The sequence below is a fragment of the Parasteatoda tepidariorum genome, chromosome 3 (assembly GCF_043381705.1).
Source record: "Parasteatoda tepidariorum isolate YZ-2023 chromosome 3, CAS_Ptep_4.0, whole genome shotgun sequence".
In the NCBI taxonomy this organism is placed as follows: domain Eukaryota; kingdom Metazoa; phylum Arthropoda; class Arachnida; order Araneae; family Theridiidae; genus Parasteatoda; species Parasteatoda tepidariorum.
The window spans coordinates 97,095,859-97,109,453 of record NC_092206.1 but is presented as its reverse complement, the minus strand read 5'-3'; the positions used below and the strand labels follow the sequence as shown (position 1 = coordinate 97,109,453).

Genomic DNA, 13,595 nt, shown 5'->3' with positions numbered 1-13,595 from the left:
CTTATTTCAAGTGCCTTCAAACTACTTGGTATAATATCAGATACCTTAAAAGGGTTCTAAAGCTTTGCATTGTAATTTTTCTATTATTATTATTTTTTTTTTTATATTTCAAATAGGTAAAAAATTTCTCAAAAGTTACATTTCAAAGAAAATAAATAAATGACATATTTTAATTTATGAAAAGGAGTATTAAGAATATCAATTATTAGAATTTCAATTAACTAGATTATTATTTTCAATTAATTAGAATATAAATTAATTTTAATAAAATCAATATTACGAATTTCAATTTAACTGTCCTTAAACTAAAAATCAAAGATGCTATTGCATCAAGTAGTTTATTTTCTATCCAAACCAGCTCCTTAATATACTAGTTAAATGAACTATTTAATTATAAAAATTTGAGGAGAAACATGTCACTTTATGTTCATTGGGAAATGTTATGTTAAGGATTCAGTTCAAGACACAGTTTGAGGTGCTCAGAGGGAAGGTCTAAGTCATCACTGACCCTTTTTATTTAGCACTTTTTCCTGCCAATTATAATAAATCAATGGATGATACATATTTTTCTTTGTTGCATTTTTTGGCAGCTTAATGTTAATCATCAATAATTAAAAGAACTATTTCATTAATTTTGTAAATAAATAGTGAATAATGGAGAAATAAAAAGAAAAAAAATCACAATTGAACACGATACAAATAGTTATAAATGCAAACCATGAATGTCTGTGCAAATGGATAAATAACTTGAAATTTAAGAAAAAATATTTATTTTACAAAAATATATACAACAATTGTTTGAATATATATCACCACTTACTAAAATCAAATTTACCAGATACATTCTTTTTCTTTTTTACATCTGATACACTATCATTTTTGGTGTTCAAGCTGAAATGAAAAAATTCATAATTTTACAGAGTAATTTTATTAATGAAATTAATTTATAATTATTATTGAGCCTTTTCTAAAATTTTTCTTATGAAAAGGAAAAATAAAAGCTCAGAAATTTTTATGTTTTTCTTGCTTTTGAACTTTTTTCTTAAGTTTTTGGTATAAATTTTCATTTTCTCTAATTTTTTTAAAATTAATTGAGAATTACAGATTTTCCCGGAGTTGTAAGAACCTTGAATATATTTCAATACATAATAGTGATGTCATATCAGTAATTCTGAATTGATCTCATGCAACTCCAAATACTAATTGTATAATAATGAATTATATCAATGTTGATACTTTTTTTTAAAATTAGGCAAGAAATACATTCTGTGAAAGCTTCCATTATAATTTATATATATTTCAATGATACATGAAAATTATATTTGTAACAAATAATCCATAAATTTTCCCTACTTACACGATTTTGGATTTTAGTATTTGGATGTATATCAGTTTGAATTCTTTTAATTCTACATTAACTCATATGAACTATTGAATGAATCGTGAACTTTTGTGCAGAAATAAAACTTAATGTGTTATGTGCTTATTAGAAGACAGATCTAAGTGAGACATTTCTGGGAAAGATCTCATTTAATTATTAAATATTAATTTATTTTGCTGAGCCATTATAACTCAGTGGATGAAGGTACTAAGACTTAAAATGTTTTTGGAGTGGAAGAAAGTACCAAGTGCATTTGGCAGCAATCAATCGTTAAGTAACCTTAAGTTGGTAGCAAATTAAAATGTTACAAGTGTGAATGCTGCTATGACATGAACATTTTAAATGAATATTAGGGATTCTTTTATTGTGCTGATAGGAAGCATGTGGACAAATAAAGGCAAAGCATAATCTTTATTTGCTTTTGTCAACAAATAAACTTTAAGGAACTAATTTACTCAAATTCACTAAAATGCCTCTTTAAACCTTAAATCTTTCACTTATGTTGTATAATATGGTAAAATATGGTTGTATAATATGGTTGATTGAAAATAAATTCTAAGTGGACTTCTAAAATTTAATGCCATAAATAAATAAAAAAAATATCTTACACTTGTGATGCATCAATATATTTCCCAACCCCTTGATGATATACTTTCAGTTTTTTAGTGCTTGGTTCTTTCTTGGCTATGATTGATTTTTCAGATTCTTTCTTCTCCTCTTCCCTTAGTCTAGCTAGCTAATGAAATCAGTTAAAAGGAAAATTANATCGGGACCATCGCTATTCCGGATAACTGATTTTTCCGGTTTTCTGAATCGCTACAAAAAGCCGTTTTTTTATTGTTAAACCCAACTGAAAAAAAAATATTTGAAAATAATCTTAAAAAGAAGAAAAAACGATGAAGTAATACACTAATGATTATTTCCAAAATAATGGTAAGGTAAACATCTTTCAAAAAAGAAAGAAAAATCTTAAAATCCTATGAGGAAAAAAACATATTTTTTTTTAAAAATGGCGGGAAAATTTATCGAATTTCTTTCCGGTTTTCTGATTTCCGGATAATGGGTTCTGTACTGTATTAATTTAATAGAGAATTTATCAACACAAGACAGGCATCATGTTTTGCCATTAAATTGGCAGATCTTTTTAGTAGTAAAAAGACTACTTAAACTCTGCGACTACTTTATAAGGAAAAAATGCATAATTTAAAGAATATAAAATTTTTCATAAAATAAATAAATAAAAAACTATAACTTACAAGATCATCTATCTCTTGAAAAGGATCAACAAATATTTGCACTTTTAAGATTTCTATTTTTTCCTAAAAAGGTACAAAATTTAAAATCAAGTTGCTTTAATTTATACATTTTTGGTAAATAGTATAAAAGAACTGAGTGACTTTCCAACTCGGACAGACAATAACACATAATACAAATAAGATTACAAGTTATGTTTGTAACGGTCTTAGTAACAAGCTACAAGCTAAGTTTTTGCAGAATAAAATATTTGCACACATTTGGCTGTAAGCATTAAGGTTCTTTTGCAATTTTGGGGCACATTACTATGGGGCAATTAATTTATTTACGAATATCATATTTGCAGGCTTTAAAAGCATATAATTCAGTTAAAAAAATGAAGCAGCCCTGATACTTTTTATTAAAATAACTCTAGATGACATTTTACACTTCTCCAGTTTTATTAACTTTCATAATTCTATTTCTTTTCAAAATTAAATTTTTTTTTTCTGGACAAGACACAGTTTTTAATTTTATGAAAGTTATTGACAATTAGTGGTAAATAGTGATAATGCCTTTCCTTTGTCCCCTTTAGTTTGATAAAAACAAAAATCACAGTTGGAATTGCAAGCAGTCCTACTTATATGTTGGAAAATGTGTTCCTGAAAAGTTTATGCATAAATGCTGCAAAGTTTTATGCATAAATGCCATGAAGAAAAAAATGCCATTTAACTAAATATTAACTCTAGATTTAGCTTATGATAGGAGTTGCTTTAGTCTGCATATAAAATACACCCAGTTATTGTGGTGCCCTTTAATATATTTTAATTTGTGTCTTCTTAAGTAACTGTTTTTGGTTGAAATGGCATGTTAGTTTAATTGCAGAAAAAATTTAACTAAGTAGAAAAAGGACATAGTTATGAACAGAAATTTAATTCTAGAAAGTGTGGTTAAATTAGAAAATAAGTAATAATGATAATAAAAAAATACTTACTACAGGCTTATCTTCTTTGTCTGTCAGAATTTTTTCCATTCTATTAAGAGTATCCAGTCCACCCACAACTCTAAAAGCATTAATTGGTATTATTATTGACATCATTAATAATCACATAAGGTGTGACGATTAAATATCAATGATTACGTTTCGGATTATTTATTGTAGCAACAATTATATTAAACCTTTATAGGGCTGTGGAAAGTATACTTTCCACCTCTGATAATTTCAGAAAATCCAAATAAATTAATGAAACGAAAAAAAAACATTGCAGAGCTTTGTTTACATAAATGTGGGTAGCAGTAAAGGTTAGTGTGGAGTCAAGAATAGAGGCTAATGCTAGGGAGCTACATATTCTCTCTTGAGCACTATGTGCTGGTTAACTGAATAATTTCTTATTGAGTTTATTTGTAGTTATAAACACATAATTTATTTCAAGTTTATAGCTAATTCTTAACAGTAGTAAAATTTTAAAAATCTCACCTTTTTACTTAAAAAAAAAAATAGTCATAAAAATTAATTTTAGAGAATAAGTTGAAGGAACTTAACATTACTAAAAATAATGGCCCTATAAAGAGTTAAAGTAAGATTGTATTTTGTATGCTTCAAAATGTATGAATTTACTTAGTAAGAAATGTAAATGTAATTATCATCAATAATTTTCCAAAAACATCAAAACTAAAAAATTAGAAAAGCAACAACTTAGAAGTCTGCAATTTCAGGTATTTTTTTCATAAAAAATTTATTATTTGGTGTTGAAATATTCACATGTAGTTTCAGAAGTTGAAATCATAAAAGAAATTTGTAAGTTTTGCTAGAAATTTAAATATCATTGATTGTATTGCAATAAAAGTTAGTGTAATTTTATAATTACAAACGTACTATACAATGGAAAACAAATGGTTTTTATTTTTTAAAGGATTTTCTAAACTTCTTTATTTTACGAATTTGAAGCTTTGTTTAAGTCTCTAACAAAATAAATTCATTTTTTAAAATTTTATAGTTTTAAATAAAATTGCATCCCAAGTAAGAATTAGTGTAAGGATATGGCAACTTAATTTAAATTTTATGATAGTTACAATGGAAGTTATGGAAATTTCATATCAACATTTTTTACAATTTACAAAAAAACAAACATAGACAGTATAAATTGATGTTAAACAAACATTAATTAGCAGAAATATAACCTAACTTTATATTAATCATAATATGTTTATGGAATCCTTACATCAGTTATAAAATATGGATAATATAAAAATGTATTTCAAATTTTAAAAGATTGTTAAGCAGTATTTTTTATTTCATTTCAAGGTAGTTTAAAATGTGCAAGACAAATATATAATGAAAAGCTACAGTATATTCCTGCTTATTAAGGAATAATCAGGAACATGAATGATTCAAAATCATTTATTTGACAATTGAATAAGTTATACTTATTGTTTTTCAATAATGTTAAAAATATTTAAATGCAATAGATGATTGTAATTAGTTTAATAAAATACTTTTTAATATTGAAAAATCATAATTTTTAAGTTACAAATGGATTGATTTAAATTTCATAATCATCTATAATTTTCAGTAAATCTTACAACTTCTCAATGATTTCTAGTTTTTACAAATCAAAGTCAAAAGCTCCCACCAACAATGATTTAACCTGCAATTATGAAGTGAAAAACCTGATTTCATTCACATACTACAATACATAGAAAATAAAATTTAAAAAATAAATAAAAAGTTTCATCCTAAAATATATTTTTCACCATTATTATAAATAACTCCCACATGGATATTCAGGCATATACTGTAAACGTTTGAAAAAAAAGGCATAGTAAAAAAAGATACTCATCTTCTAGCTGGGTACAAAACTAAAAGCTTTGTGTAAATACGATTGATACTCGTCTTCTGGGTTAGGTACAAAATAACGAGGGTATGCACTTAATTACTGATAAACAGGAGCCCAAAACTGGGGCATATGTTCAGTGCTTATTATAAAATCCAAATAAATAAATAGAAATAGGGTCAATATGTTCTTAATATAATGAATTGAATGAAATAAAGTTGTTAACGAATTTACCATTGTGCTGTGTAAAATATATTTTTTCCATTTATTGATGTGAATTAAATGCATGAAAAATGAAAATCCACTGGACAAATAAATACCCGACTGCACCATTGATGGCTAAGCAAGTTTTGCTTGTTGTCTTGAGCAATCGTTGGCAGGGGAGGGGGGGGCATTTTTTTCTTTCACTAATTAGAAATTTCTAAAAGTTCCTTTCAATATTTCAGACGAAAAAAATAAACTTTCATCAATTTAAATTTCCCAAAGTTAAAAACAAGAAAAGGAAGAAATTAATTAATCTTTTTGGCAGATTTTTTCCCCCTATGCATGAATCTTGGAGAACTTTTGTGACTCTTCGGTATAATTTAATCTTCCTCTCAAAAATTGGGTCTCTACAATGCCCATGCTTGGTATACAGCTAAAGGATGATACCACAAAACATATCATAAAATTAGAATTAATTTAACAAAGCATTAATTTTCAATAAATTGTAAAACTTGTATAACATTACTTTCCAAATATTGTATGCTTCTTATCCAGATGTTGACATGAACGATATGTAATGAAGCTAAGAAAAAAAATTCCCAATTAACACTTAACAAAATTATATATGAAATAAAATAAAAGAGCATGAAAGAGAGACTAACAATTGGGACTTATTTGTATTTGGTCCAGAGTTTGCCATGCTAAGGATTCCTCGACCTTGATGACTTAGGTGGGGGGCAAATTCATCTTTGAAAGTTTTCTTCCAAATTGATTCTCCACCATTACCAGTTCCAGTTGGATCACCGCCTTGTATCTGGAAAATAACGAAAATTTAATAATGAACACAGCTTAATTTTTTAAAAAAATATATAGATTACAACAAACAGCAAAACCGGTTAAAAAAAAATTTTTCAGAGCAAAGAAAGAAAAGGATTCTCAAATGATAAAATTTAAAAGTGGGTAAGCTAAAATTACTTTTTAAAAAATCATGAATGCTTAATATAAAAAAATATGCTTAATTTCTCAAGCTATAAAATTAGTAAATATTAGTTATCATAAGTAGAAATATTATAATATTAATAATTAGAACAAAATCTAGCCATTTGAAGCTTTTGTTTACATTATAATACAATCAAGATCACCAAGAGCTTTAAGATAATATATAGATATTTTCATGAAATTTAACTTTATTTCTAAAAAAAAATTTTTTTTTTCTGTTTTATTTATTAATTTATATATTTTTTAAATGTTTCTAAAGGAAAATTGGTAGCCTGTGACAACTTGTAAACCAAAAAAAAAAGTAGTTTTTTTTTCTTTCTTAAAATGGTTATTTTAGTATGGTAGAAATAGGAGAAAAATAGGTAACAAGAAAATAAACTACTTCAAAGGGAAAACTTTTTAAGCAGGAAATTCTTAACTGTGTTTCTTTGTTACAGTTTTTTTTTTTTGAAGAATATGAAAACATTAAATATTAAGGAAACAAATTGAACAAGATGTATACTAACCATAAAATTTTTAATTGATCTATGAAAAATAGTGTTGTCATAGTATCCAGTTTTGCATAATTTAATAAAATTGTCACAAGCTTTGGGAGCAATCTCACAATGCAGTTCCAAATTTAAGGGTCCTAAATTTGTTATCATTTGAGCATAACCCTTCTTCTTAACTCTGGCATATCGTACAGTGTTATCATCCAGGACAGCTGTAAAGAAAAAAAGAATTTTTTTTTTAGAGGCAGCACTTGATATGACATTATGAGACAGAGTGATAATACTTCCCATAAAGATGATAAAGACAATAAAACAGGAAGGAAAAAAAAAATTTTTTAATACATAAAATTTTAATTTTAAATGCAATACATGTAACAGGAACTGAAAATATATTAGGGTAATTGTCAAAAACATAAAATTTAAAAAAAAAAAATGTTTTTTATTTATTATTTTAATAAACTTCAAAGTTGCAATTTTTTTTAGTTCGAAAAATTACAATTAGTAATTACAATTTAGTAATTACAAGCAGTAATTATAATTTTGATCATAAAAAAAACATTTCCTCCACCAAAAAAAAAAATGAAACAAAAAAAGTGGAAAAGTGGCTTTGATCTATGTATATTTTATCATAAATTTAAGGCACATAAATTGCGTAAAGTCAAATATCTAATCAATTTGTTTTATGTATAAAATGTAGTTGTAATTTATGTTTTTTTTGTTCAGGCCTTGGGTAGAAAAATAAATTTTATTTTGACGTACTTTTAATACATTTTTATAGAAATTATGTTTTTTTAACATAGTGAATGACAATAAAAATTATTCAAAAGAATCGTAAGTACTTGAAACAGTCTTTCAAATCTGTGCATTTACTTAAGAGAAGTGATATTCTTCATGGAATGTATAAGGAAGAAACAAAAGAACTAACCAGCTTCATGAAATGTAGATGGTTCAACAGCAGTGGAGGTACTACTAGCAGCGACAGCACCAGTGGAATAGTGTGCAGCATTATATTTATCAGCTTTCACTTTCTCCTCTGTTTTCTTTTCCTATAAATGAGAGACTTTAAACTCAAAAGAATATATCTGAAAAAAAATGTATTATATATAAATATATATAATAAACAGCTGAACCTTCATTTTACACTTTCTGTCTGACTAGCCTTAAAAAACACATGAAGCAGGATAATGTAAAATCAAGGTAAAAAAAAAATCTAAGCACATTTTTCAAAACTTATAAGATGAACTACTAGAAAAAAAAATGTGTTTTTTGTTTTTAGACACAACTTCAAGAATATTCCTCTCAATGCTTATTATTGTTTGCAAATTTGCTTCACTGTTTACATTCGTTGAAATTTCAGAGTTTTCAAACTCTTGATCAGTTGTGGGTATATCCTAGGATGTTTTTTGTTGAGCTTCATCGTTTTTATCACTATCATCCGGAGCAAGCATCATAACAGATATTGAAAAGTAATGGGATGTGTGATGCAGTCAATGAATGTGCCATCGACTTCAGAAGATCTTTAGCTTTGCAATTTTATTCCAATAGTCTAATGTTCCAACTGGATACCGAGAAGCAATTAACCCTGAGACGCTTTATTAAATCCATTTGTAATATCATATAAAAATATAAAGCATCACAAAAGGTTTACATATTGTATATTTGTAAAAAAAAAAAATCTTGTGAAATTTCTTTATTAGGTAAAGTAAAATTTGTTGATGTATTGGTAATATTTTATTTGATATAAGCCTTCCAAATCATGAAGGGAATTGTGAAACACTCTGTATTATATTAATAAAATGGAAATACACTAATTAATGACACGCTTACAAACATTAAAAGTATTTGTATACAAAAAAGGAAATGTAATGGTAATTATGTGAGAATGCAGAAATATATTATTTGAGTTGAGTTAAGGGTTGAATGTTTTAGCACAAGATCTAGAATAGGCTATACTGCTCCAGCTCTGAATAATAAAATTCTGAATAATAATAAGTAAGCTAAATGGTGCTATAAGCTAAGTCAGATTAAAAAAAGACGAAGAAAAGAGAAGAAAAGAATAGATTGGTAGAGCACTTCGGGGTCTTGAGACTCATATTTACAGAAAAAAGCAACCTTCTCCAAGTTTTTTTTATATTTGTATGTTCAGATAAACTCAGAATCAAAAAATATTCTTACAGTTCGTAATCTCGAGTGTTTTAGCATTCAGACTCGCAAACAAATTGTGTACAGAAAATATATTCAGGCAGCAACAATTAAAAGAGATACATAAATATATATTTACTCACTGAAGCTTTATTAGCAGATTCCCTTTTCAATTCTTCTAAAACATCTCTAGTGACAGAATTTACGCTTTTTAAATTGTGATAAGAATCTGCATCTTTTTCTCCATTTTCTGCAAGTAATGCAAAATATCTAATTTACAAATCATAAATATAAATAAGGAAATAAATTAGAATAAAACTGTTTAACATATAAAGAAATTTAAAATATGCGTTAGACTCGTCTGAATTTCACAATGCTTAGAAAAGAAATATGTAAATGAAAATTTATGAAGGAATTTAAGAAAAAAATTAAAGGAAGAATTTTAAAACATTGATTTACAGAAGTTTAAAATTGCAATTCTTTCTAAATCTCTGAAAGGAGGGCAGTTAAACGTAATGTTAAGTGCCTTTACAGAATGAACTTATTGCTGATAGCCTTCATTATCTTAAACTTAAGCATTAAAAAAGCCAGTAGCAATAATTGGGTAATAAGGGCACTCCAATTTCTAAAAAATTAAAAGCTTGAGCAGTTGGCTGGCCTCTAAGAGATCTATTTTTGGAAAGATAGCCATAGTGAAAGAATAAATGCTGCTATTTTTTTCTTTTGCAATAATATTTTTTTAAAGAAGCTTCAACTCACCATAAATTAAAAAAAGAGTCATTCTTTAGCATCTAGTGAATGTTAAAAAGGTACATTGTGTGTTTTTTTATGAAGTTAATTGTCAACAAACCAAACAACTTTTAAATACTACAATCTTTTGTACAAAAGGTTTACAATTGAAAAAGCCAAAATTTTATTTACTTAGAATTCTTTTCATTTTGTTGAATGCGTACATTCATTTGTTTTGCAGCCAGTATAATTGAAGAGAGTAAAGAAATGCATACAATCAAAATGTACCTTTTTTTAAAAAAAGAAGTTTTTAATAATTTTTTCTAGGGATCCATACTGAAATTATATTCCCAATATTTTAATCTTGATATTATTTTTAAATAAATGAGTTTTCAAAATGTGCGTAATTTTTTTTCCGCATATCTTAAATAGTTGCAGCAAAACATGAAAGAATACACAAAAAATGAAATAAATATTAAAGTCTCCAAACTTTAAAATGCTCTTCTGTCTGAACTTTCAGAACTATAATTATCACACTCCCTTTAAAATGAGGAAAGTAAATTGCAGTTACTCTCCACATTTTAGGGGTACATTTAAAAAAGTTTTAATACCTGTAATGTCCAATATCATGATCACAAATTAATTAGCACATTTTAGGTTAGACGTCTAAACATTAGGAATATTAGCAATAGAATTAGAGCTTCTTAGTCCAATCATTAGATCAAAAATTAGAAAAGTATTCAATTTTATATTTGAGCATTGCACAATTAACTTGACACAGCCATATTAGAGAAACTAATAAAGCAAAAAAGTAATAATGCATATTAGTTGGAAATACTAATTTTTTGATAATTCAAGAATTTCTTGTGAAAAACGAAGCAGCTTCATTCAAATAAGGATTTTTTAAAATTAGAATTATAAATTTTTTATAGGAAGACTATAGAAATAAATTTTTATAGGAAAATATTCTAATATTTTAACTTTCAGGACACACACTCAGCTAACTTTTAATGAAGAACTATGCAAATAAAACAGATGTAGAAAAAAGCCAATTTTATTTTATTACCTTCAGACACAGATAGCTTATTTTTTACATGGTGGAAGTTGTTAAAGTTGAACTTCTCCAGATTTGATGGATCCTATATGAAAGAAAACTTCCCAGTTAAGAGTATAAACAATTAAACTTACATTAATTATTTAAAGAAAAAAGTAATTATTTTATAAATACCTGAATTGTAATGATATCATTTCTTGTAAATGGTACATCTGTAATAAGATCTTTGAAATTCTTTGTTTTCAGATTTAGTTGATCAATAGCCTTAAAACAATATATATATATATATATATATATATTTTCCACTTGCCATTGCTCACCTGGCCTCGGAATTGTTCGCGCAGTTATCAGATCGCTTCACTCGTTCATTTCACGTGTCGTCCAACCCACAGGACGAATCACTGATTAAGCAAGCAGTGTAAAATTAAATTATAGTGGATTGATATTCGTTCGAAGAAACATAACTTTATTATTTTAAAAATTAATAGGAAATTTAAACTATGACATATGGTTGGTTCATCTTGAGTTCTATGACATATGGTTGGTTCTATGACATATGGTTGGTTCATCTTGAAACATAAGGGTACGCGGATGCCAAAATATCTCAATTCCACTGCTAAAAGTTTTAAAAAGTTTCAATCCTTAAGGCAGAACACCACTGCGATTTTCTTTTACAAAATCTATTTAAAGAGAATTTATGAATTTTTATAATTTAATGAAACATATATTTACTGTCAAACTCGTTTATTGTGCATCAAAATTTTATAGGGCTTAACGAAGTAGGGTTGCCACAGAAAAAATGAACAAAATAGTTGCTTTTAGTAGCCTAAAACATGAAAATAGTAACCAAAAACTAGGAAAATAGTTGCCTAAATAAGAACAAAAATTCATCAAAAATATGACTAAAATTTTGTTAATGACTTAATTGTCATATACCATGATCCATTCAGCCAAGTAGGTGGCAAATATGATAATTTTTATATAAGCGTATATGTTTATATACAGGTTGATTCTAAAAAGATGGGCAAAATTTTAGGAAGTGATAGTACACACCCAAGCAAACAATTTTTATCAAAGAGTGCATGGTCGAAAACAAAACGCAAAACCGCTAGAGGGAGTCAAAGTTTATATTCCTATATGAGGNTTAATTTTTTTTTTTTTTTTGGAGAGGGAGCATATTGTCGATTACAATACAATACCTTAAAATCCAAAGTAATTAAGATAAATATCTACAGTTAGCAGTATAAAATACATAAGCTGTACTAAAATATATTTTAAAATTTTCATTACATATTTTTGCAAAAGTTTAATAGTTTTCCCAATAGATATACTAAATTGAATACAAGATCTCCAGTGCACAATACAAAAAAGTTACACTTTAAATGCTTTTTAGCTTAATGATCCGATTATTGCACTACAAAATGGGAACTTCATGATTAGTCAAAATACACTAATCTATTACAGCAGACAAGGGGTGTAATCAAGACCAGGGTGTGTAAAAAATCAGATAAACCAGAATTTACTAGACCAATGGATTTAGAAGTAACATCCCACATTTGGCTCTGAAAATGTAAGCTGATGGCAACAGGGGTGAGAGAGATATTTCTCGAAATGGTGCGCATATTCAGATATCTAATAGTGTAATTGATATAATAGTGTGAGTGAGATTAAAAATACTAAATGCTGTTCTGTATCTGGGTTTGAACTTATTGCAATCTATAAGGGACTATAATTCAATAACATGACTACTGAACTTGTCTTCATTGACATTTGGATTTTAACAGATAGTTGCAGTTAACAGTTTTCAATGAATGATTGTTCGAGACAAGACAAGCTTGAATATTCTAGATCTTATAGTACGATCTTCTTCAAGACACTCTATGAACTTTCGATGGGTTTCATCTCCCATGTTGGATTGAATGTTAATGAGATAACTAGTAGCTTTGCCAGGACTGTCTCTGCCGATCCCTTGCAGGGCAATGCTTGTCTAACTTACACTGAAATCTCGTCAAACAAAAAGATGGAACATTTTGGACAGTCCCGTCAGCTCAATCAAGGTATTTTGGAAAGAGATTAGCCAGTGTCACCAGCTCAATATTCCTAGGAAACAACAGGTGGCTCTCCGAATTACCTTTCAACAAGGCGAATCTTTTCTGTCTATCATTGGTGCAAGGCAGATCAGGCCTTCCCCAATCATATTCTTAAATGCTTAAACTTTATTGCTCTCAAGATTTAAAACAATTCTTTTTTTAGTTTTGGACTTTTTTTTTTTTAAAGAGATTTTTGGTTTGATGCAAATGGTTTAGTTTAACAACAGAAGAGACAATAATTCAAATTATCACCAAATACAAAGCAACTTTTTCTGAATAAATTCTTTTTTGCATCATGAAAGAGAGAACGTAACAGTAACTTGAAGTACATGGCCCCGAGTATTTTTTTTTTCCAGAAGATTGATTAAGAGTTTGTTAGCTTCTTAATATTTTTCTTTTCTTTTTAGAAAATGCCCAGTTTTGGTACAGATAATTGTA

General features: G+C 27.2%; 1 protein-coding gene across 1 annotated transcript in view; it reads right to left on the bottom strand.

Moving 5' to 3' along the window:
- Positions 1-753: 753 nt before the first annotated feature.
- Positions 754-13,595, bottom strand: part of LOC107440284 (RING-type E3 ubiquitin-protein ligase PPIL2) — a 21,330-nt gene continuing 8,488 nt past the window's right edge. Inside the window, exons 6-16 of the mRNA XM_016053161.3 lie at positions 11,242-11,331; positions 11,080-11,152; positions 9,428-9,534; positions 8,068-8,188; positions 7,158-7,354; positions 6,315-6,466; positions 6,179-6,235; positions 3,609-3,678; positions 2,638-2,700; positions 1,990-2,117; positions 754-891 (exon numbers count right to left, since the gene is read on the bottom strand). Coding sequence (XP_015908647.1) covers positions 810-891; positions 1,990-2,117; positions 2,638-2,700; positions 3,609-3,678; positions 6,179-6,235; positions 6,315-6,466; positions 7,158-7,354; positions 8,068-8,188; positions 9,428-9,534; positions 11,080-11,152; positions 11,242-11,331 — 1,140 coding nt within the window. The 3' untranslated portion in view covers positions 754-809. The remainder of the gene's footprint in view (positions 892-1,989; positions 2,118-2,637; positions 2,701-3,608; positions 3,679-6,178; positions 6,236-6,314; positions 6,467-7,157; positions 7,355-8,067; positions 8,189-9,427; positions 9,535-11,079; positions 11,153-11,241; positions 11,332-13,595) is intronic.